The 26629-nt window shown below is 38.2% G+C and overlaps 1 protein-coding gene across 1 annotated transcript in view; it reads left to right on the forward strand.

Annotated features, from left to right (window-relative positions):
- The window catches only part of SYNPO2 (synaptopodin 2), a gene marked incomplete at its 5' end in the record, with an annotated part of 93475 nt that overhangs the window by 44085 nt on the left and 22761 nt on the right, over positions 1 to 26629 (forward strand). Inside the window, one exon of the mRNA XM_083367358.1 lies at positions 26442 to 26593. Within this exon, the coding sequence (XP_083223484.1) occupies positions 26442 to 26593 (152 nt within the window). The remainder of the gene's footprint in view (positions 1 to 26441; positions 26594 to 26629) is intronic.

Raw genomic sequence — 26629 nt, forward strand, 5'->3', positions numbered from 1 at the left:
TGCCCAAAAATTCAGACCTCAGCCCCAGAGACCTCAATACCTTTATTTATTACTTCCATGAACAGAGAAAAAATTGCAGATGACAAAATTCTGTGAGATAACTATTTATTTATTATTTTATTTTATTTTATGACTTTTAAAAAAAATTTCATTCAATTTGTATAGCCTATTCTATAGCCTATTGTCTAGGATGATTTAATATCCTAAGCAACAAGAATAAAATTCAAAATTACACTGATATATCAGAGAAGTGGTAAAAATAATCCAATGAAATTTAAAAGAAATAAAAAAGTTATGTATTCAGGAAATCAAATTTCAAACCACAGATACCTTGGCAATAGTACTTGTAAGAAAAAAATGGAATAATATCTGAACAGAGACTGGACTACAGACTCTTTATGATCCCAGGAAGATTGATAAAGTCTATCCTCCTATTCACCCAAAATGACAATATTGGTATGGCAAAACTTTGAAATAGTAAAAGCTTATGAGAGTTTCAAAAATATCATCTGTCTCTCTCCTGGATTTTAGTGTGCATCATTCCTAGCTAGTATTTATATTAATTATTTATTATGATGCTTATATTGTGAACTTTTCCCCAAAGAAACAATTCTTATTCTCATTAGAAAACTAGCTCCAATTTTCTTACATAGTGGCCCATATTCTAGTAGGTAAGCTAAAAAAAATAGAAAATAGCAAGACACATTAATTCTATTTCAAGGAAAGCTAATCAACATATCTGAATAGATTTGCAAAGGAATACAATTTGAAAGCAAACATCTTGGCTGCTGTCCAGTGACCTCTATTAGAGCCTTTAGTCTACTTCTGATAAAAGAAATGTTCACATCGTAATGAGAACCTCCATTAATTAGAAACACTGGTGGGCTAGGGTCCAAAAGCTTGAAAGTACATAGAATAAAGTTTTCTTAAAGATCTTCTATCCAGGCCAGGAATGGTCATATTGACGGATAAATTAAATATCCTTTTGTACCCTATTATTTTTCATTTGGAATTGAATTAATGGATCCATAAAAATGAGAGAATATAAACATATAACCTTCTCTTGACCCATTGAAACAAATAGGATGCCAACTAGTCAGAACTACTTTGGGCTAATTAATTTCAATGGGACTATGACTAAACCTGGATCCAACTTTTTTAAAATACCTGTTTATGCAATAAGATGGAATTGCTGGATACCAGAGAATCCATAATGATGTAAAACCATCACTTACAAAGCAACTCTGCTGAGGCAGCATCATTAGGAGAGAAAAAAATATTACTGTTGCTGTAAGACTTTTAAAGCTGAGGTAGAAGGGATTATCTATTTAGGAGTTACACAAGCTAAAAGTGTATTGAGCTAGTATTGTGAAGACACATGAGGACCTAGTTTAGTAAAACAGAATACAATTAATATATCATCAACATCAGAGTTGTTGATAGTTCTACAAAAACTTTGAATCTGAAGAAAAGAGTTAAATTGCCTTAGCAGAAAGTAGAAAAGAACCAAAATGATAGGTTTAATAAAAATTTAGCTGAAATACTATCAGTGTTGCTTTCATGTCTTCAGATCAACAGTATCATCCTAATATATCTACAGCTATGTAGATATATTAGTAGTACAAAGTTCTTCAGTTTAGAAGTGCTAGGGAAGGGGAAGGCTAATTTGTCATTGATATATTCAATTCGTTTTTAAGGAGCTATAAGCAAAATGATAGTGACAACAGTGGCACTAATAGCCTCAACTAAACAGTGATGTGTAGACTGCATTACATTAACCCACTAACATTATGTTGCCCATATACTTATACAAAATAGCAACTTAAGAGATTTCTTTGCAACTCATTTTAATCGGGATTCTCTTATCTAAAATTCAGTTTCCATATCAGATTACCCAATTAGCTTAATTAACAGTGGCTTTAACAAAAATCAGAACGCCATATGAACTACTTAAATTGAGAAGAAGCTCATATTAGCACAGAGAGATTGCAGAATCAAGATAACATATACATAAAAATGCTGTTTCAAAACATCTATATAAAACAGGATGGTTGCCTGCAATTTAATAAAAGCAAATCCAGAAAAACAGACACATTTCTTTACAAATAAATAAGAACAGCATCAAATGACTACTCATAAATTGAAAATAAGAGCATATGTATTTATAAATTTAATTCTTAAATTTATTTTCTCTAAATGAATAATTATAGCTAGGATGAGTTAGGGTTCCATGCTCCCACCCCATATAATTTGTGTATATAGGTAGTCTTTGACTTATGACCACAACTGAGCCTAAAATTTCTGTTGCTAAGCAAGACATTTGTTAAGTGAATTTTGCCCAATTTTTACGAGCTTTCTTGCCACCATTTTAAAGTGACTCATTTCAGTTCTTAAGTTAGTGACACAGTTGTTAAATGAACCAGGTTTCCCCACTGACTTTGCTTTTCAGAAGGTTGCAAAATGTGAACACTTGACCCCTGGACATGGCAACTGACATAAATATGAGCCAGTTACTAAGTGTCTGAATGGGGGTACTTCAGTAGTCATAAGTGTGAAAAATGGTTATAAGTCACTTTTTTGAGTGCCATTATAACTTCAAATAGTCACTATGTGAACTATTGTAAGTCAAGGACTATCTGTATTCAGTCCCCAAGAAGTTGGTGAAATTACTGTTAAAATAATCTGCCCAGTCCGAACAGCCACAGTTTGAATAGGTCCAAGATGGAGTAGTTTTGTGTTTTGGGGCCTGTTCATAGATGCTTTACAATCAGTGTATCCTAGATTTATAGTTCATCCTGCTCGATGAGCAAGTAGCAGCCATGCCAAGGAAGGCTTTAACACAGTTTCATTAAACTGTTGCTCCTTATGTGGCCATTCTGGGATTGGGAAGACAGAGTCATTCATGCTTTTATCATCTCCCATTTGGATTACTATAATGCCCTTGAAGAACATTTAGAAGCTATACTTGTTCCAGCATGCTACAGCTATGGACGATCCTGCTGCTTTGGGAGCTACACAAGTTATTGTTTGACTTCTGGGTGTGATAGAAGGGTCACATAGGCCCCAAAAGTGATCATTTAAGGAAGAGGTCCCCAACCTTTTGGGTACCAGGGACCGGTTTCGTGGAGAGAGGTTTTTCCACAGACTGGAGGGTGCGTGTTTTTTTGTGCTGCCTGCAACTTGTGGATGGGGCTTTGCTTATTTGTGCAGACTGGTTGCTGGCATGCTGCGGTCTGGTACTGGTCCACAGACCAGGGGTTGGGGACCCCTGATTTAAGGAACCTCCTTCTGTTGCATTCAACAGAAGGCTAAAACATATAAGGAACGGTTGCTGGAATTGGTTATGTCTAGTCTAATGTAGAGAAGGGTGAGGAGTGACATGATATCTGTGTTCCAATATCTCAGGGGCTGCCACAAAGAAGAGGGAGTCAAGCTATTCTCCAAAGCACCTGAAAGCAGGACAAGAAGCAATGGATGGAAACTAACCAAAGAGAGAAGCAACCTAGAACTAAGGAGAAATTTCCTGACAGTTAGAACAATTAATCAGTGGAACAACCTGCCTCCAGAAGCTGTGAATAAGCTTCGTTCTTCAGCTTCGTTCTCCCAGAAGAACGAAGCTGAAATCACCAGCCTGAGGATGACGGATGAGATTTCGTCAAAATGTTGCCCTGATACCTCCAATTCTACGTGGGAAAAAACTCGAATGACCAAAGATCTACATACAAACACCCACGAAAACCTCAGAAAACATATACATACACACACACACACACACACACACACACACACATAATATTTTATTAGTTTTCTAATTTTACAATTAAGTATTTAAAAAGCAACATGGTGACTGGGTTAATCAATAGTTCAATAACATACATAAATCTTTAGTATAAATCTCAAGTTACAACATCAGATATTTCCTCTCTTTTTCCTTTAATATCTACTATCTCATATTAAGCTAATACAGTTATTATTATCAACTAAGTAAAAACATCTTTGTTACATTTATCAATAATTTTTAGCTTATACATATAGTAATTGTGTTGACATTCAATCCTTATATACAATCAATGTCCTGTTATTGATTTTTCCCCAAGCTTTAATTTCCCATCAATATTCAAATTAACATTTGGTATTTATAATTTCCATGTTTCCCTTATCTCAACTTCTTCCTTTTTCCCTTTTCATAACAAAATCTAATATTCTAAATACACATCTTATCTATTTGAATATAGTCTTGTTCTGTTTTCTAAAAGTTATCTATTTTCCACCATATTAAACCATCTAATTAATATTAATTAATAATACAGTATCACCTCTAATAATTCAAAACCATTATATGTATTGTCTGGGTTAACCAATAAATCAATAATATACATTTTTTTTGTTTAGGTCAAATTTTTAAAAGTTCAAATACTCCCTCTCTTTTTCTGGTAATATCTATTATCTCATATGGGGCAAATAGAATTCTTATTTTCAACTGATTTCTAAATATTTTATATTAGGTGACCAAAATTTCCCTTATCTCAATTTCTCCCCTTTTCTCCTTTTCATACCAAACTTTATTTTCTAAAAATTATCTATTTTCCACCATATTCAACCCTCTATTTAGTAATATGAAATCCCCTCTAATAAATCAAAACCCTTATTTTCTTCAGCCTTACTCTGGCTTTCTTCCTTTGCCAACTAACCTTCTATGTCAATGCTTTTGAATCATCAAATAGTTCTCCCTCTATTATTATATATATTATTTGGAATAAGAAAGACCATTTGGTTGCAGTTTTTTTTAAGAACTAGCCCATTTGTATTCATTAGATCACCTCCCTATTCCAATTTCCCACAATTGTCCTGATAGGTTTATCTTCCATTCAATCAGTTCTTCTTCCTTTTCCTCGAATTTCTTCTGATTTTTGTTAAAAGTCTTTTCCATTTTCAGTGTTGTCACTCTCTTTTCTTATTTTTCCATTGTCTGGATCTGTTGGTCAATTGAGTCCTCTGTCTCAGTATTTAGATGTTCCACTTCTTCTGCATTGTTAGTTCTTTGGTTGTAGTCAAGATCTAGATTTGTATATTTAAGCTGGCATCTTGTTCCCTTATGTTGCATCTTATTTTGTCACAAGCTGAAAGAATGGTTTTGTGTATTGATTTCAACATGGAAAGGATTTTTTCCTGATCTTCATCCATATTCTCTTGATGGTATGTTAAGTTGAAGACTTTAGAAACAAACATTAAAAATAGTTTTTTGTTTTTTATAGCAAGGTATGGAACATATATAGCAGAAATTGTTTGTCAAGTAAGACTTTATAGTCTAAGATATTCCATCATCTCGTATAATAACATATGCTTCTCATGTAAAGAAATAGGGAAGCAATTCCCCACATATAGCTCTGAAAGTCATAAAAGTTTACAGTCATAGTTCAAACAGGCCAGATATGCCACCCAGAAGTTCCTTCTTTGCAGCTGAGTTTTTCACAGGTGGTAGCTGTCAAGGTCAGAGAAGTTTTTTCTGGAGTCTGGGCTTCAAGCCAAGTCTGGTTTTTAGGCAATAACAAGTTGTAAAACCATACTTTGCCACAAGATGTCATTGATGCCATTTAAAGCTTTTTAACTCCAAAGTTTTTATGATAGTTTTTCAGGTCTTATTTCTTTTTTTAGATAAAAACAAACATCTACAGTAAGTATAGGAACACTTTTAGTCCCCATGTTTCAAAAGCATATACATCCAATTAGATTAAAATTGTTCTTATAATTGCTCTGTTTCTCCTGGGTAGTTAGTTGCTGCTTTTCTTAGAAGGTAGGGAGAAATTCCATTCCCTTTCTCCTCACAGGGGGAAAAATACTTTGAGCAGCTTTTACAGGAAAAAATAATTAAAGTCTTAAAGAGAACATCAGATCTCACCCAGTTTCATCCACATTGCTTTAAAGGTACTTGATGGTGATTCTGACTTCGGCTGTCAGCAGCTGAAGTGATGAGCCAAATTGCTATGGCCAGTCTTTCCCCTGCCGGTTTGGAGGGCTTCCCAGATCAAATGGAAGGGCCACCACCCTCCCGCGATCAAGCGGGGGTCCCCTCCTTGCTCATCACTCCTACAGGCTGACTTTTGACCCTTTCCAGGGTCCCCCAGTGGGACGAATTTGGACATGAAAGACAGTGCTCATCTTTCAGCATCCGCAACGCCACAATGGCAAACTGGAAGTCCAACACTGGAAGTTTTTAAGAAGAGATTGGACAGCCATTTGTCTGAAATGGTGTAGGGTTTCCTGCCTGAGCAGGTGGTTGAACTAGATGACCTCCAAGATCCCTTCCAACTTTATTATTATTATTATTATTATTATTATTATTATTATTATTATTATTATTATTATTATTATCATCATCATCAGCCTCTGTCTAACCCATGGGTTGGCAACCCGCGGCTCCGGAGCCGCATGCGGCTCTTTGAGCCATCTCCTGCGGCTCCCAGTCGCCCGGTGCGCGCCCACCTCTTCGAACAGGTAGTGGTGCACGTGCACCTCTCCAAATGGAGAGTGGCAGCGCCCATTAGGAGAGGTGCGCACGCACCTCTCCAAACGGGCGGAGGTACGTGCGCACCTCTCCAAACCTTTGGAGAGGTGCGCGCGCACCTCCGCCCGAACGGGCAGTGGCACCGCTCATTGGGAAAGCTGCCACGGCCCGTTTGCATAGCTGCCATGTTCATCCATGTTTCACAAGTGCGGCAGGTCTCCCAACGGGCGATGGCAGTTTGGAGATTGCGCGCGCACATCTCCAAACCGCCGCCATTCCATTTGAAGGTCTGCCACGCTCATCAAACATGAACGAATGCGACAGGTCTCCGAATGGGATGGCAGCGGTTTGGAGAGGTACGCGCGCACTCTCCAAACCACTGCCATCCCATTTGCACAGCTGCCACATTCGTCCATGTTTGATGAGCGTGGCAGGTCTCCCAATGGGCGGCGGCAGTTTGGAGAGTGCGCGCGCACCTCTCCAAACCACCACCGTCCCGTTCGGAGGTCTGCCACACTCGTCAAACATGAACGAACACAGCAGGTCTCCAAATGGGACGGCGGCAGTTTGGAGAGGTCCGCACGCACTCTCCAAACTGCTACCGTCCTCTTTGCACAGCTGCTGCATTCGTCCGTGTTTCTTTCAAACGCGGAGGAATGCAGCAGCTTTGCAAACGGGGCAGCGGCGGTTTTGAGAGCTGCGCAGCTCCCCAAACCTCCGCCTCCATGTTTGAAGAGCTGCTGCATTCATCAAACACAGAGGTTTGGAGGTCCCAGGAGAGGGGGAGGGCGCTCAGGTGGCTCCGGCGGTGCCCGGGCTGAAAGCACTGCCGCAACCCAGTGCCCGTTGCCTGCGAGTCCGTCCCTCCCCCTCACATAAGCTGGCGGCACTGGGCAGCGACAGGTGCGTGCAGTTCAGGATGCGGTGTGGGCGTAGGGGTGGTGTATTTTTTGCTTGTTCTGTGCATGCGCGTGCGTGCCCACATGCGCGCGCGCATTTTGTGGCTCCCACTTTTTTGTGTGTATGACAGAACCGGTTCCGAGTGGCTCTTTTGCTGTTTCGGGTTGCTGACCCCTGGTCTAACCAAATCAAATAGGCTCATTGTTTTCCAGGTCCCATGTTTACATGGGGCCTCTCCACCTTAGGAACACTCTTTATACTTTATTTTTATTTATTTATTTGTATCCCACCTTTATTATTTTTACAAACAACTCAAAGTGGCCAACATATCCAGTACGCCTTCTTTCCTCCTATTTTCCCCTCAATAACACACTTCTGAGATAGGTTGGGCTGAGAGAGAGTGATTGGCCCAAAGTTACCCAGCTGACTTTCATGGCTAAGGTAGGACTAGAACTCATGGTCTCCTGCCTCCTAGCCTGGTGACCTAACCACAAAACCAAATTTTTATATAGAAATTTTGTCATCTCTGTCCCTACTGGATTTTCAGAAGGGTGTTAAGACTTTTATCTGTTATGGCTAGCATAGGAGAAGGGTCTGCTATGATTGTCTGAGACATTCACAATGGCATGATTTTTGTAATTTCTTTATTTTTTGGTTTTACATTTTGGTTTTGATTATTTTTCAAGTAAATGTTGGGTTATATTTTCTTCTCTTTTTGTCAATTTTAACATTTTATTTTGAGATGGTTAGCCTCCTGGATCGTTTAGCAATGAACGGCATACAAATGAAATAAATGAATTAGTAAATAAATAGATCCAGATGATCTACTGAAATGTAATATACCTTGTTTATGTCAGTATTTAGATAACATGTAATCTATGTAACTCAATTCCTTTCCTGAATATTTCAATTGCTACATGCATAATTTGCTGCTAACAACGCCAATGCAGTATCCCACAAGCACAAAGTCCAGTTTTATCTCCAGCTGACTTGCCATTCTATGCAAGTGAATATTTTTAATCTAGAGCATGTTTGTATCTCATTAGCGAGGAAGTATATTTAGACATTCAGAATGCTTTTTCATGAAAGGAGTCTATACAAACATAAAATTCAAAGAGAACTTAGAATAGAAAGCTTAGCATACAAAGCAACAGATGGAAACTAACCAAAGAGAGAAGCAACCTAGAACTAAGGAAAATTTCCTGACAGAACAATTAATCAGTGGAACAACCTGCCTCCAGAAGCTGTGAATGCTCCAACACTGGAACTCTTTAAGAAGAGATTGGATAGCCATTTGTCTGAAATGGTATAGGGTTTCCTGCCTGAGCAGGGGGTTGGACTAGATGACCTCCAAGGTCCCTTCCAACATTATTATTATTATTATTATTATTATTATTATTATTATTATTATTATTATTATTATTATTATTATTATTATTATTATTAGGGAGTGGTCAACAGGCATTTTTGTGCTCATGAGGCGAGAGTTGGAACTCTTGATAATTAAAAAAAACTTTTTTATTGGTTTCCAACACTATTACTCTTTTACATGGTTTAGAATCTTTAGGTTCATTTATATAAATCAAATAATAAATGGTAAAGAGCATGAATTAATACACATGGAATAAAAATAAATGAAAAATAGATGATTTTTGTTTATGCAAAACTGAAAGAAAGAAGAAGATTTGTAATAGACTGGAATAAAAGTAATCTGATCTTGAGGATGGGCAGTAATAAATGCTTGCAGGAAATGAAAGTATATATTTAATAATTACAGGTAGTCCTTCAACTTACAACAATTCATTAATTGAATGGCACTGAAAAAAGTGATTTATGACCATTTTTCACACTTAGGACTGTTGCAGCATCCTATGGCCACATGATCAAAATTCATATTTATGACGGTTGCAGGGTCCTGGGATCATGTGATCACCTCTTGCAAAGTCAATGGGGAAGCAGTTTCACTTAATAACCATGTTACTAACTTAACAATTGCAGTTATTCACTTAAAAACTGTGACAAAAACGGTTGTAAAAATGGGACAAAATTCACAACTGTTTCACTTAGCAACATAAATTTTGGGCTCAATTGTAGTTGTAAGTCAAGGACTATCTGTAAAGAAAAGGTTAAAAGTATTTTAGACTATAAAAAGGTAAAGGTTCCCCCGCACATGTGTGATAGTCGTTTCCGACTCTAGGGGCCGGTGCTCATCTCCGTTTCAAAGCCGAAGAGCCAGCGCTTGTCCGAGGACGTCTCCGTGGTCATGTGGCCGGCATGACTAGATGCCAAAGGCGCACGGAACGCTGTTACCTTCCCACCGTAGTGGTCCCTATTTTTCTACTTGCATTTTTATGTGCTTTTGAACTGCTAGGTTGGCAGAAGCTGGGACGAGTAACAGGCGCTCACTCTGTTACGCGGCACTCAGGATTCGACCCGCCAAACTGCCAACCTTCTGATCGACAAGCTCAGCGTCCTAACCCACTGAGCCACTGCGTCCCTCATTTTAGACTATACCAATTGGTATATATGTGGTTGTGAGTGCAAATTAAGAATCCACCTGAGGGTGACAGTTGCACATTCACACTCTAATGAATGGTGATAATAGAAGAGCTTAACATTTGGAAAATCTCTGCCATTCTGAATGAATTCAATCTAGTAAAAATTATTCTGCTGATAACATGAATGGATAGATGAAAACAATATCAGATCACTAATAGGTTGTCTTGGAAGACCATCTCTCTTTTTCTTTCTTTATCTCTTTTTTTCCTACTCTCTGTCACACACACCATATTCCTTAATTTCAAATTTGGTGTAAGACCCAAGAGCCAGGGGAACAGGTCTCCACCAGAACTATACTGTCCCACTCACACCAGTCATGCTACTGTAGGACCACCCCTCATCCATTAGGTGGGATGTATTGTATGGAGCTGAAAAAGCTGACAAGACAGCAATCACATTTAGTAAAGAAGTGTGACTTAGAAAACTTGCCTGTTAACTAATTTTTGAATATGCAGCTTCTCATATCAGTCAGTCTTTGTAGCCTAACATTATGTTAAAAGCCCCATTTTTAATGAGTATCATACTGTAGATATCATACTGTTTTCTCAGGAAGTTCAAGACATTAAGAATATTCCCTGTCCCTTTCCATTCAGGGAGAAAGTTTGACTTTAATGACTTTGCCACCAGGTGGCAGTATTGTCTTATTTTAAGATGCTTTGGCCTAAGTTATAATTCTATATTTTAACCTTCATTTTCTCACTTGATGCCTTGCACATGTTACCGAAGACCTATGGTCCTTCGTGTTTTGATATTCAGACCCCTGCCCACTCTAGAAATCATGAACTGGAAATAACAAAACTTTTGGAGCTGTGGCTGTAATCTTCAAATCATATTAAAATAGTGGATTTCAGGTTTTTTCCCTTTCAAATGTTTTCTTCAAGAAAGGAAGAGCTGCTCAGTTTCGTAAGATCTGGATGAGAATGAGATGGAAGCAAAATATTTTAATTTCATGTATCTCTTTGCTCCATTCTAGTGGCCATCTGGATTTTTGCAGCGCAGGATAAGTAGCCCTAACTTAATGAAAACTTACTGAGAGTTCAGATAGATTGAAGGCCAGATATAGTTATTTCCTTCAAGGTGAAAGAAATTGCAACAGCCTACTTGGGAGGAAAATCTATGAGATTTTCTCTTTATTCCATAATCTCAGTTCCATAAAATTTCTTTCCCGCGCTCACAGTTTCCCTGGTACTCACTAAAATAAGGAAAACAAGTAAAATTTAGCTCTTATTAGGAAAAATTCTGAGAATTCATGCTTTAATTTGTTACTACCATTTACTCCGTTCTTCAATTTCTTAAGTTATTTTTGGTTTTTATTATTCATTGCTTGTACAGCAAGCACATTAGTCCCCATTTATGCAGGGGGACTAGTTAGGGCAAAGGGTTGGGTGAGTTTTCCACAAGCATGGTGGAGTATAACTTAAGTATAACCTCTTTATTATTGTTGTGCTTACTGAGAATAATTGTTAAATCCACATAAAGAATTTTAAGATATTAGCTGCAGAGTAAAGGAGATACAGGGGGCTCAATGCCTCATCAGTTAAAGATGCTGCATTTGTCAGCTGGAAAGCTGACAGCCCAGGAAAGCTGAGACCCGAGCATTGCGCAACGGGGTGAGCTCCAGTCCAGATGTCTTTATCTTTCTCAGTGTCAATGTACTGTATTTTGGGGAGGGGGGTTTATATCTTTTGCTACGGTTTATATCAACCACTCCGCTGAGAAGTACTCTATTTTGGTAAATTCTTCAAGTGAAGCTTGGCTCCTGGTGATTACATTTTCATGTCCATGTACTTCTTTTGGCAACAATTTGAATTTTTCCCAATGTCATCTTCTTATTCAACTTTCTAGATCAGAGTTCCACAAACTTTCTGGGTTGACAGCTGGGGGGGGGGGGAGAGGGGAAAGAGGGAATAGTTTTGTGCAGTGCTTTTTTTGTTAAAAAAAAAAAAGGTGCCGGAACTCACACATGTCATACAAACCACCTTGCCTACCCTACAAGGTTCCATCCAAAAAAGGTGCCGGAACTCCGTTCTGAGCGTTCTATGAGGAAAAAAGCCCTGGTTTTGTGGGAGGGGCAGGTGCAAGTGAGGCCGAGAACACCTGTAACACTCATGTGAGTGAGACCCTGAATGCTTGCGCGAGGCCCCAAGTGCTTGGCCCATGAGCTCCCATGATGCTCCAGCAACTGGGCCATGAGCCCATGTGACGTTCATTGGAGTGGAGCCATGAAAACCTGTGACACTTGCAGGAGTGAGGCCCCAAGCATCTGCGCCACTCACAGGAGTGGGGCTGCAAGTGCCTGTGATGCCCGTGCAAGTGAAGCTGCAAGAGCCTGCGCAAGTAGGGCCCGAAGCATCTGCAATGCTTGTGTGAGTAGGGCTGGACGCACGCACATGCGTGCACCAGCCAGCCACTCACACAGCCTGGTTGCGAATAGGTCACAGTGCACAGGTTTGAGATGCCTGTTCTATATACTGTACAACCTTGGAATTTTTAAATTGTTTTCTATTCAAATACTAACCAGATCTAGTCTTGCTTAGCTTTTTAGGAGATGAGTCAAAATTGCTAAACCACTCCTAATAGAGCTTTCTGTAAACTGAATTGAAAAAGCTGTCCCCAGCACAGTGCCTTCCAAGTGCATTGATCTCCACATCTTGCCATCCTTCAAATGGCCATTGTAGTTAATCATGCTATTGTCCAATTGGGACAACATTGGGATGACATTTCTGCTTCATAACAAAATAGGGTTATTTATTGAAAACAAGTCATAATTCTAACTCAGTTTTATAGATCATATTTCTGGATTACAAGGATATAGAATCAAAGCCTTTAAGACATAATTTCAATAACTTTTTATAAAGCTAAATAAAATGCATGAATAATAGTAAAAAGTCCAGGCCAACTTGCATTTAATCATGGTACAAAACTTCCCTGTCAACATCTTTATTTCATCATGTGTCCATAATGTTGCTTTCATTTCATTCTTAGCACATGAATGAGGCGGGCCAAATTGTCCTTGGCTGTTCTAGCTTTAAAGCACTGTTTTCCCAAAGAAGCCATCAGCAACCTGAGATAGTTTTGGTACTATGAAATCTGGCTATTCAGTCATGGTACTCAGGTGAGCTGTGCACATTGGTCATTCCAGGATGGTACAATCATATCCTGGAGATTCTGTTCTATTTTTGCCACCTGCCAGATGCAAAGAGATGATACTCACATAGTTGATCAATGGCTGGGAGAATTGCACCATAAAGTAGGAAAAATGGCTTGCTAGCCTGCTGAACATTTGAGATACAGGATAGTTTGGATAGTCTGTAAAGTGGGAAACATGTAGGAGTTATGCTGGGAGCTAGGCCAGGAGCTAGCAATTCTCAGGGCTAAAATGTTGGTTATGTCAGCAACCAACAGCAACTTAATTCTGAGACTGTACATGGGAAGGGTTCAGTTAATAACTAAATCACTGCAGGTAGAGGAAGTGGCTTCATTTCATTTGGGCAGACAACTACAATCAACCGCCACATAAGTTTTCATCATGGTATTCAATAAAGCAAATACTTTAATCATTGGCTTTGCTTAACAGGTCTTCACAGCAGAAATGAGGACACCACCAACCCACGTAAACTGGAATAGAAGTTATAAAGGCCGGATAGGGATCAGCAGTGAGGACAGCAGCTTTTATGTGGGTTTAGTTTTCTGTTAGCTCAAGTGAGCAGCAGAGAAAGACCCACTAGGCAGATAGGAAGGATACGTACAGTCTAAAACAAACAAATATGTAAGTACGGTTGTAAGATTAAAACACTATTATAAATGCTAATTTGTATTGACTGATTTGATATTAATATCAGTAACCTCTCCTCTAATTATGTTCTTGTTCCTGGGAAGAAAAGCAGATCTTTTCTCTTTCAACTAGCTGTCACTTGCATGTATTATACAAAAGCACCAACGGCTCTAGCACAGCCTTATATAGGTGGGTGAATGGGTTGCCCATCTAAAAATAGCATTCTCTTTGGCTTTGAGTTGACAGGCAACATGAAAACTGCTATACTTCATGCTGACATTTGGAATATGTTCCCGGGATTATTTTAATTGTCTGGCAACAAAATAAAATAAATGAGCTGACCAATGAAGCCTTATGGAAATCAGTAACCACAAGTGGAAACATTCTTATTTGGTGTGATTCAACAGAGAATGACTTTGATTTGAGGCTGCTCAAGTTACAATTTTGGAGGTTATATCTTTCCTTGGGTACAATTTACAAGCCACATAAGCCACATCAGTGGAGGCACTGAAATGGATTGCATTGGTTGTGGATGCAACTTTTAACCCAAACAGGGCACTCATCTGATTTTATTTGTGCAGGGTAATTTAAGAAAAAAGACCAAGCCAACCCAGGCCAGGCAACTTATTCCTGAAGTTTGCCGAGACGGCAAACTGTACTTAATTCTGCAGAAGAAAAATAAAAGGGGAGAATTATATTAGCTATGGAAACATTGGCTCACCATTTCTAAATTCTGGTTTTCAAGTCAAAACAGGCCTTGTATGGATAAAATAGGCAGGAAATGGATAGTGTAAGCAGTTCAGGTAAATTACAAGGGGAGACAGGACAGGGCAAGACAAAGGCAACCAAAGGAAACAGATTAGAAATACAACCAAGGAGTTCTGGATTGAGCAGTTGAGCAATATTCCAGTACTTGTTCCTTTTTTAAAAATAAAGGCTGCCCAAAAATATACCAAATGAATAAATACAGGCAATTTCAGTTGAGTTTCCAGTTCACAGCAAGGGCAAGGCCAAATGTTCTGGAGAGCTAAATCCTTCGCTAACAACGCTCAGCCATGAACAGAGGAATAATTGCTTAGTATACTAAGCAAATCCTACCCAGGGCCTTCTGCCAACTTTAAACTAGTCCTGGAAAGGGAATATTGATTCCTTAATGCACCAAACCACTATTGGTCAGGTCAAAAGTCCAAAAGCAAAGAATACAAAGAGACAAAATTATTGTGAACTAACGGGCATTTCTTATGTTTCACTAAACAAGTGTAACTTAGAAGAAACATGTGTTAGATTGGGACTGAACTGGGGACTGTAATGTCTTGACTTTAAACTAATGTGTTTGTCATACATCTAAAATGAGAAGTGTTGTTTTGAAAAATAGTCAGTGGTCTCTTTTTTCTGGGTAGCCCCCGGGAATTTAGTAGCATATTTAGAGTAAAAAATATTTCCAATCTGATACTAATAGCATATGGTGAGAAGACACCCTATCTCCTACTCTGTATATTTTATTCTCCTTTTCTAAAAAATTGCCTTTAAGAACAGCAAATAAAGGAAGTGTCGCAAGAAGCAGCAGACAGAGACTAAGCCTTTCCACAGAAATCTGAGCACTGTGTTAATTCCTGCTATAACCGCCTTACTTACACAAACTGGATTTCTGTCTGCTTTGTAGCTCCTGGTGCTAACTGGAAGGCTGCTCAAGCAATGAGGCAAGTAGCAAAAAATACCACACTGAGTGCTCATTTCAGCAGTAACAAGTGACATCACCGTGAGTGATAATTGCATACTGAGTGAAAAAGATCCTTATAAATTATATTTACTTCACTTTGTGCTGCTTCCAGTATTCCCTCTGGACAAAAGGAAGTATGCCTTCCTGGTTTATTTGTGTCATGCACAGGAAAGCAATAAACTAGACCCATTGGAAAAAACAGCCCCAAGGGACTGAAGATACAATTAGCAGCTGCCCTGAAGCTTATTTCTGCTGTGATTGTGAGCAAGCATAATGGATAGTCAACATGATTCCAACAATTTTGGAACTGGTGCTGCATAAAAAGCAAAAATGCATTTAAGTGAAAACAAGCACATTTGTTTGAGTTTCCAGCACTTCCTTATTACAGGAACCTTCTTTGTTTGGAAGGAGTGTACAAATGTATACTTTTTTGTACAAAGAAAGCTTTTGTAACGATCTCCTTGGTCCTAGTTCTGCAGTTAGAGGAGAATTCAAGGAAGGTTTTCATGACATTTGTTTTCATTATTTGCCCCATTAAAACCTGTGTGAAAAAGCAGGAAGAAAATAATTCCTTTCCATTAGTATCCCAAAATAATGTTTTTTCTAAGAGGTTGATTAAGAAGCATATCTTAGGACCTAGACCCAGCAGTAATAAAGGCTGTATAAGTAAGTTGATAGCGGTATCTTAAGAGTAGTACTATCTGTTATTCTTCTCCCAGTCATACACTCTGAAAGCATTAGCAGGAGAGGTGATGTAAACATTATTTCTATAGAAGTTATTTAAGTGTAGAGAAAACAAGAACAAACACCATTTAAATAGAAATAGAGAATGGCACCTCTCATAAAATATGGAGCTCTAGTACGATGCATGGTGCTCACTGTTTGGAAATGTGCTGTATCGTCAATTTGCCAGATAATATTTTGAGGATCATTACTTCATCCCTCCTCAGTTGCTCACCCTAGACTCCTGCCAAAACGTACTCATTAACATGATGATAATAAGTACCTATTTAGATATAACTTTTGAAACTAAAGCAAATCTTCAAGCAATCAGTTATTTCGTTGCATTTGTCAAAAGGACCTCTTTTGGCCTATCTTTGAACATTGATCCATATGTTTAGAATCATAGAGAAGGGGACCAGGGAAGGTAATATACATGTACAGTATGTATATTGTATTGTGTGTGTGTGTTTGTGTGTGTGTCTAGTTAAAGAAACAACATGGTTGCACAAAAATACTAGTGCAGTTCTGAAATCGGAGATGAAAGAAAAACAAGTCCTGGACCAGAAGGCCTTGTTCATAGTCACCCATGCCTTAAGTCATCTACTGGTCTGGATTACTGCACTGTGCTCTATATATTGTAAGCACATTAATGGAAGGATAGTTACTAAATAATAGGAAATTGTTTTTTTATTCTGCCTCATTCAGATTCCTCTTTGGGTTCTGGGTACCTCATTTACAATTCAGACTAAATTTAGGAAGAGAGAGCAAAGGATCTGGGCACGTTTAGATTTGATAAGGCAATCCATGACCCATTGGGTCATTGCTTCAAAGATGTTTTCTTACCAAATTCCTTAAAAATGGCCTTCAACAATGGGAGAGCTTCTAATATACTGAAGAAATTCTTAAAAATTCAGGGAGATATTCAGAGATATACTTGCCTTGAAAGTAGCCCATGCTGAACAGTACAGCACAGTCAAACATGAGCAGTTAACCAAAGGAAATGTTTCATGATGTTTTGTATTATGTCATAAAATGTTATAACATTTGCCAAATTTTAATTCCATAAAAATTATAGATCCCAGCTTTTGGACACAATTTGTAAGTTAATCCATTTGGTTGAAAAAGTTGCATACTATGATGCACTGTTTTGCCCATTTAAAGGTTATAGACCCAAGAGATTTGGTGGTATATACATATAGATCAAAGAACACTTAAGGGAAAAACTCACGTACCTGAAGTCATGTTATATTGATCATTAATCAGTTACCCAGAGAGATGGTGGAGTATATTTCACAGGACCAGTTTATGAAGAGTTGGACATATATCTGTGTGAAATATTTTAACTTCCTTCTACAAAACAGGGAACTGAATTCAGTACTTTAAACAACCTCTTTTGAATTGGTTAGTCCCATACTGTAAATTCGGCTGATGGGATAAGATGTAGCTGGTGCAACTATGAGTCGATTTTTGGCTGCCAGAATTGCAAATCCATTCATAGTAGTGAAAAATAATCAGAAGTTCAATTCCAATTTCTTTCTTATATTTGAGCCTTGAGATATTATTTTGCATATCGTTTCAGCTGTGAAATTGAATTACATATTTGTTAGAGTTACCATCACTTTTCACCTGGTGCACCATGAGACATCTGTGAGACAAAACTCACAAAGTGATTTTACATTCAGTAGCGAGGTACAGTGATTTCATAGTTTGAGGTTTAGCCATTTGTGAGAAGCCAACCATTGCCTTATCATATTGTGTGAACTAGGCCATTCTGTTAAGCCATTATATGGTTTATTTGTTGGGAAATAGCATGTTTGGTATTTTAGTAACCCAATTTAGAGTCCAAAGTAAGTGAGCCATCAAGTCACAAACATTATTTTAATTAAATTTGGAGAAGGTGCTAGAATAAGTGTCAAAAATAGCATGGTACTATGATAAGACATGTATATTCAGACATAAAATTTCCTTCTTTATGATACATGTTTGCCAAATTACTTCTTCACTGTGAAAAGAGACCACATTTACAAATATATAGATGGAAGTTTTCATGCAATCTGTAATCTGGTATATTATGATGTGAGTTTAATCTCAAGTGATGCTTTCCCTATTTCATTACCAAAATTCTTATTTTCAGATTAGAAAATAAGTGACTTTCAGTCTGCCACTGATCAAATTTAGGTGCAGTATTTCCTGAGGCACAGTATGCATTATTCAATACTGCAAGTAATTTCTGTTAGCATTCAGTGTATTATTGTTGTAACAGACTTGACAGGTTATCTAGAATGGTTTCTGCAGTTTTCCAACATAGGTGAAAAAATGCTACTTTGTGCAAAGAAAATATTTATACAACTAAATTCTAGCACAAACTGCCTATGTTTATTCTTAATTTTATTTTTCAAATGAAATTGACGAACATCAAAAATGTAGGCAGAACAATCTAATTGTTCAATATGAACTCATCTCTAAGCATTTATCTAAAAAAGTAAAATTGTTTTCTAAAATAAACAACCTATATGGCAGACATGTCAAACACAAGGCCCGGGGGCCAGATCCGGCCCGTGAAGTGGTTTCATGCGGCCCGCGAAGCCATCCTGGAAACAGTGAGGGAACGGCCCCCACTGCCTTGGCCCTGGCCCAGAGACCCTCCTCCTGCCAAAGACCCCCAGATCTGTCCCACTCCTGCCCAGGCCCCCATAAGCACCCTTCATGCGAACGATGTAGAGCTGGCCACGCCCACCCAGTAGGCCATAGGCACTTTAGTCACGCCCACCCAGTAGGCCACGCCCACCCAGACCACACCCACCCGGCCCCCTGAGGGCAACCGCAATGCTGATGCGGCCCTCAATGAAATTGAGTTCGACACCCCTGCTATATGGTCTCAGCATATGAAGTTACTAATGAAAATATACAACCAAAGCAACTCATCAATTTTTTCAAACATCTGTTAGCAGTGCTAGATTTTCACTGTCAGCCCCAATGAATTCTTAAATGCTCGAGACTTACTGCCCTGTTGCTTCATGTTAAGCGACAATTGAAATTTTATCTTAAATACAATTTAGACCTTTTTATTCAATTTCAAGGCTTTTGGTAAAGTAATTCTTACTTTAAAATATTTATTGGTCCTTTGAAGATATTGGAAGTGAGTATAATATAGAATACTGGTTTTCAACTGATAGCTGGTGTACGATGTATAGGATGCAGACAAGATCTAAGTGGTACTCCTGCCAATTACCTCAGAACTTCTGGTTTTTAGTGGCAGAGCCATTTGAGAGAATGCCTCTTTTGTCGCAATAAGACAGAAAGCAATCTCCAGCTGGCTAAGTACTTAGGAATGGGCAGAGGTTGGGTGGCTAAACTGCAAGGCATGATGGGAAGAACAAAACTGGGCAGGCAGGGAAAAGAGGAAGCAATTGTGCTCCACTTGCTAGTTGTTAATCAGGGAACATATGTGCACTCAGTGGCAACTTTTTGGATTCCCTGCTTGGAAATATGGCGATATGGAGGTGATTACAGTCAGCAATACTTGGGATGGAAGAAAGACATGTAGGATTTTTTGCATTTGGGCAGTATTTATTTTTGAAACTTTTAAGACTTGAGAGAATGTGTGTTGAGAGATAGAGAAGTATAAATAACTATTTTGAGTAATGCTAGTTAAGTTAGAAATTCTTGATAAAAGTGGGAGTTTTCTTTCAATCCTGGTAAAACTCAGATGCTTTGATAGAATAGTTGGTGAGGTGTAAATAAAAAGGATGACAACTGTTGGTCTCGAAAGCCTTGTTGGAATGCCTATTTAAATATAACTCACTGTTTCAGTTCAGTTTTATAAATAAGAGACACCCACTTAAATTGGAACTGAAAGTGAACTGGGAACCAACACTGGTAAAAGTATCACAAGAACATAGTCCATCACTGGCATTATTTCTAAGGTCTAATATTTTGTTAGCTTGCAGTTAAGAGCCTTGGTGGAGCAGTGGGCTAATGCCTCCTTAAGTAACACCAGCTGCCTGCAATTATTGCAGGTTCGCGTCCCACCAGGCTCAAGGTTGACTCAGCCTTCCAACCTTCCGAGGTAGGTAAAATGAGGACCCAGATTGTTGGGGGCAATTAAGCTGACTTTGTAATAATGCCGCTTGGGGAGGTGTGTGAAAGCCCTAACAAGCAGGCATATACATAGAATGAAGGCTACTGCTAAGCTTGTAAGCCGCCCTGAGTCTTCGGAGAAGGGCGGGATATAAATGGAATTAAAATAATAAAAAAAAATTAGTCTGTATTTAGCCAAATGCAATATACCATTATTCTAATAGCAGAAAGTGAAGAGGAACTAAAGAGCCTCTTGTTGCAAGTGAAGAAGGAAAGTGGAAAACTTGGGTTGAAACTAAACATTAAGAAAACCAAGATCATGGCATCCGGCCCTCTCAATTCCTGGCAAATAGATGGGGAAGAAATGGAGGTAGTGACAGATTTTATTTTCCTGGGCTCCAAGATCACTGCAGATGGGGACTGTAGCCAAGAAATTAAAAGACGCTTGCTTCTGGGGAGGAAAGCCATGGCAAATCTAGACAGCACACTAAAAAGCAGAGACATCACCCTGTCAACAAAAGTGTGTATAGTCAAGGCTATGGTCTTCCCAGTTGCAATGTATGGCTGTGAAAGCTGGACCATAAGAAAGGCTGAGCACCAAAGAATTGAAGCCTTTGAACTATGGTGCTGGAGAAGACTCCTGCGAGTCCCTTGGACTGCAAGGCGATCAAACCGGTCAGTCCTAGAGGAGATCAACCCTGACTGCTCTTTAGAAGGCCAGATCCTGAACTTAAAACTCAAATACTTTGGCCACCTAATGAGAAGGAAGGACTCCCTGGAGAAGAGCCTAATGCTGGGAAAGGTTGAGGGCAATAGAAGAAGGGGACGACAGAGGGATGAGGTGGCTGGATGGAGTCACTGAAGCAGTAGGCGTGAGCCTAAATGGCCTCAGTCCTGGTAGAGGACAGGAAGGCCTGGAGGAACATTGTCCATAGGGTCGCGATGGGTCGGACACGACTTCGCAACTAACAACAACAACAACAACAATATACCATTATGCCTATTCATAGGTCAGGCTCTGATTACAAGATGGACTACAGAAGAAAATATTGTAATCTCAAGAAGAAGAGACAGTATGTTCCATATGATTTGGTCTTGGATTAACGGAACATATTCCTGTGCAATACTCTGTGACTCACCGAAGATGTTAAAAAGAAAACCTTATCTTCTGATACTCACCTTTCATGGGGAACAACATTCCCTGCAACAGAGGAAAAGAAGAAGCCTTTGAAAGGTTCTAGTAGGCATCTGTTGTCTAGACATATCTAACATCAGGATATTTTAAGATACACAAAAAAGTATCCTACTTGTCAAAAGGGATCTAGCATAGAAAGATAATGGTATCTTAAATTAAAGGAATTTGTCTTCTCCAGAATTCTGTTAAAAAAGAGGCTAAAACAAAATGTTGATATACTCCTTGCATAGCTACTGTGGTGAATTAAAGATCCTCATCATTATTATGAAAAGTTTTGTTTCATCTAGATCCAGAATCACTGTGGGTAATGATATGATACATTTAATAAATACGGTAAATAAAAACATACTTTTAAAAATCCTTCTCTAATCTGGTGGCCTTCCAGATGTTCATGACTTCAACTCCTAGAAATCTCAGTGATGGTTATGATGGGCGGGACATTCTGGGAGTCAAAATTCATAAAACTGGAAGGAAGTCAGTTTGAGGTTGTCCTTTTAAAGTATCTTTTTATAACTTGGTGTTTTCAGACAACTCTCATTAAGCGGTGCTATCAAATACAAACTATTGGATCAAAGTTTAGGGCCCTGAAGTATAAAAGTCTTATGTAATCATCCAAATACTTCCTGCTGAGCTTTTGCTTTCTCTGCAGAGAAAGAAAGGAAAGAAAGAAAGAAAGAAAGAAAGAAAGAAAGAAAGAAAGAAAGAAAGAAAGAAAGGAAGGAAGGAAGGAAGGAAGGAAGGAAGGAAGGAAGGAAGGAAGGAAGAAAGAAAGAAAGAAAGAAAGAAAGAAAGAAAGAAAGAAAGAAAGAAAGAAAGAAAGAAAGAAAGAAAGAGAGGGAGGGAGGGAGGGAGGGAGGGAGGGAGGGAGGGAGGGGAGATTAAGTGGGAAATAGAGAATTCAGGCCTGTGGATTTACCTTTTCAATCATAGTAGAATTTTTGTTTACAGTGTCCTGTTTGATGAAGATTATTAGGAGTTATAATCTATCAGATTCAGAGGGTACAAGGATGGGGAAATTGCTTAAAACCAGCCTTACATCATAATCTTTAATTATATGGGATATAGAAACTTGCATATTCTCCTTATTTCATTTATTTTTATCCCACCTTTATTGTTTTTACTAATAAATAAGTCAAGGCAGCAAACATATGCAAAGCACTTTCCTCTTTCTGTTTTCCACACAAAAACAGCCCCGTGAGGTGGGTTGGGCTGAGAGATGGTCCAAGGTCACCCAGCATGATCCAAGGTCACCCTTTCATGGCTAAGGTAGGACTAGAACTCACCATTTCTTGGTTTCTGTCCTGGTGTCTTAACCACTAGACCAAACTGGTTCTACAACATTTGTTCCTTCCTTACATCATGTTATAGAGGGATATGTTCCTTTAATATAATATTCATTATTTTGTAATGTATGCATACTTCTCTGTTGTAAGAGCACAAATACTAATACATTACCATCTATTATCACGTTGGCCATTTAAATATAGGGCTATTTAAAATCATACTGGAATAGTATGCAGTGTCTCTGACTATAGGGGTTTTCAGTCAAATGCCATGCTAGCTAGAAATTATACAATGCAATACTAGAAGAAAGGTGCAAAATTGGAACAAATTGTATTGATGTTCCAAGCAACGGCTATTCTATTTAATAGCAGCTGATATCAAACAGTTCCAAAGTTTGCTTTTTCCAAGGCAGCATGAATGTTTATGTATTTGCTCAAAGAAACACATTCACAGCATACCACACCATATTTGTAAATGTTTATCTTTTATGGAAGGAGCAAAAAGCTACAGAGAGAGCTTTGTTATTGTCCCAATGAACGCCTGGTATTTTAAACAATTAAGATGAATGGCCCACAATAATGCCAAGGATTACTAATTTGGAATTGTTCTCAAGAGACTTATGATTTGCAGTTTCTTTGAAGGACGGGTTCATAGGAGCTTAAAGCATGCTTAGCCAAGGTCTGACTGAAAAACAGTGTGAAGGTGGTAAAATGGTATGAAAATGAATTGTAGTTTTTAACCAAGTTGAAATGGACCCAACTGCCACAATGGTCACCATAGGAAAGTTGTACAGTGGAAACAAAAATCTTAACAGAATTCAATATTCTGGAAGGTATACCTGATATCAAAAAATGAGCTGATACAATGAACACTGCAATAACCTCATCCTTCAACTGGCTTATGACTTTTTAGGTTTTTTATGTTCTTCAATATCAAGTTTATGTTTAACCAACTATTAAATGGTGTTAGCTTCTTCTGTTATGGATGATGTTTACAGATTGCAAGGAATAGAAGAAATTACTTTTATAAGGCTCTTGTTGAAATATACATTTTACTAACATTCCATTGTTGCTGGAGAAGACTCCTGCGAGTCCCTTGGACTGTAAGGCGATCAAACCGGTCAGTCCTAGAGGAGATCAACCCTGACTGCTCTTTAGAAGGCCAGATCCTGAAGCTAAAACTCAAATACTTTGGCCACCTAATGAGAAGGAAGGACTCACTGGAGAAGAGCCTAATGCTGGGAAAGATTGAGGGCAATAAAAGAAGGGGACGACAGAGAATGAGATGGCTGGATGGAGTCACTGAAGCAGTAGGCGTGAGCTTAAATGGACTCCAGAAGATGGCAGAGGACAGGAAGGCCTGGAGGAACATTGTCCATGGGGTTGCAATGGGTCGGACATGACTTTGCAGTTAACAACAACAAACATTCCATTGTAGAAAGCAACACTTCATTTATGAATTAAGACTTAGTCTATCCCAAGTAGTACCTTTCCTTATTATTTCATTTAACTTTCTGTGTATGTCTTTCTGTGTGTATGTATGTGTGTATGTGTACCTGTGTTTGTGCGTGTGTGTATGTGTGGGTATAGACTCACATGTGCATGCACACACACACACAATTGGGACTGGAATTGCAATCACTAAGTAATATAGTCATAAAGCACTGTGTCACATGACCACACTACTTAGCAAAAGTAGTTTATTAAAGCAACCATGTCTGATAAAAAAAGTCCATGTGGTTACTTCCTGGAAACAAACATAGTTTTAGTATGTCACAGATAGATGCTATATACTTTTGCACCTTCAAAAGCACCTCTTTCATAGAAATTTTGAAGCATTGCATAACCTTCCTGATGAATCTCTTCTGTGAAATCCAATTAGGTTTGACAACAATGGACAGGATGAACTAATGGTTTCCCTCTGGAGAATGCAATTATTATGTTTTATTTTTTATTAAGTAAGTTATAGTGTAATCAATTATGCATATTCATGAACCCTAACTCCACCGTACATCGTTTCAGATATGCCATCTTATTATGTGCAATGTGCAATGCCATAAATTGTGCAAATATTTAGATCTTACCTCTTACCATACCTCTACATATTTCCATTCCTCATTGTTGTTCTTGCTTGCCTATACATTTATCACCAATATTCATTGTCCAAATTTTCCAGAGTTCCTGTATTCATGGAACTGTATGCACAAAAGTTCTCTCCCTATTAAAGCCTAGAGTATGACTTACTGAGTAAAGCAGCATCACATATAGGATACTAAGAGGGTATAGCAATTCAAAGTTCTTTAATCATTGAAACTGTTATTTTTATTATGCCTGGGTTACTGCACTGCTAGGTGCTCTTCAAACTCTTCAGACTCCAAGTCTTTGCAATTATGCATGCCCATATTTGATAATATATCTAGTGCTTATGTGCTTTTGTAATACTGCAGCTCATATCAAAATATTATACTATTTTATTATTAAACTGTACAAGAATGTAGATTTTAATGTAGGTCTTGGAACCCATAAAACATTTTAGGTCTCATTTAAGATGGAAATGCTTTGTATCTTTTTAATTCTACTAAAATTCCAAACTATGTCTAACCCTGTCTGTGTAGCAGCTGGGTTTCCAATGAGCCAAGAGTTTGGATTTTAAAGTTATTTTTAATGCAGCTCAGTATGACTCATGCTTAGCAAATCTGCACGAATGTTGAATATTGGTAGGGCAGGAGATGTCACATTTGGAAAAAAAAATCTCTGTTGATTTCATGAACTGCATTTAGAGATGGGGAAAAAAGCTGGTTGCAGATATTCCTACTGTACTATTGAAGTGATATTCAAATATTCAATTATTCCTTTACATTAACTGTTAAAGTTCTGACTAATGATACCAACGAAGTAAACACAGCTGAGACATTCCAATTTCTAATGCAAAACTTTATTGAGTATATCATATCAGCACTGATGAATAGAAAACCAGTTCTGGCAATATGGTGCCAGAATAATAAGTAAAAACAGTAAAATCTTCCCTCCCCCCTGACAGTCCAGGTCACATTGTCCAATTAGTCTTCGGAAGGTTGTTATGAGAAGTCTCTGCTCACAATAACATTCCTTGAATGACCTTGATTCCCATGTGGTTAGAATCCACCTGTGCATTCCATCACCCACACCCTTCCCCCATGGGTCTGTTGGCAAGCAAAGAAGCAACATGTCTGTCATAGCATGAGCATTCTTTGTAGCTTGATATTAACATTTATATTTCTCTTTAACCTGCAATGGTGAGACTTATATACTGTGTGAATGACGAGTTGGCTTCATAGTCCATCCTCCCAGCCTTCTTATATGTAGCTAAATTTAAATATATATTGAAGTAATATTATGCTAATGAACTAATTGACTCAGCTGTCCATTTACATGCCAAATCTCTCATTAGCATTTTGAATGCAGGAGAAAACATAGTCCAGTGCTGAAATAGTTTCTGAGATTCCTGGTTTGTTAAAAAAAATCTGTACAAATATCTAAATTTGAAACTAATAATTGTTACAAAGTATTTTGATGGATTAAAAATGTATAAGGCATCTATTTCCTCACTATAAAGAAAAACACCAACTCAGATGTTTTGACAAGTCTGTTTTCCCTAAATAAGCCAAAGAAACTGGTTGATGAATAATGATTTCATTTTTTTTATTTCAAATATCTTTTAGATTCGAAATAACAGCAAAGCATCCAAGGCTGGATTATGTGAAGGGGATGAAGTGATATCTATCAATGGCAACCCTTGTGCTGAGTTAACTTATTCTGAAGTTCTTGTTCTGATGGAAGGCCTGACTGACACTCTTCAAATGCTTATCAAAAGGTAAAAGAAATTCAGATTTATTTCTTATCCTGATAG

Source organism: Vipera ursinii, assembly GCF_947247035.1.
Source record: "Vipera ursinii genome assembly, chromosome: 7".
Taxonomy (NCBI): Eukaryota; Metazoa; Chordata; class Lepidosauria; order Squamata; family Viperidae; genus Vipera; species Vipera ursinii.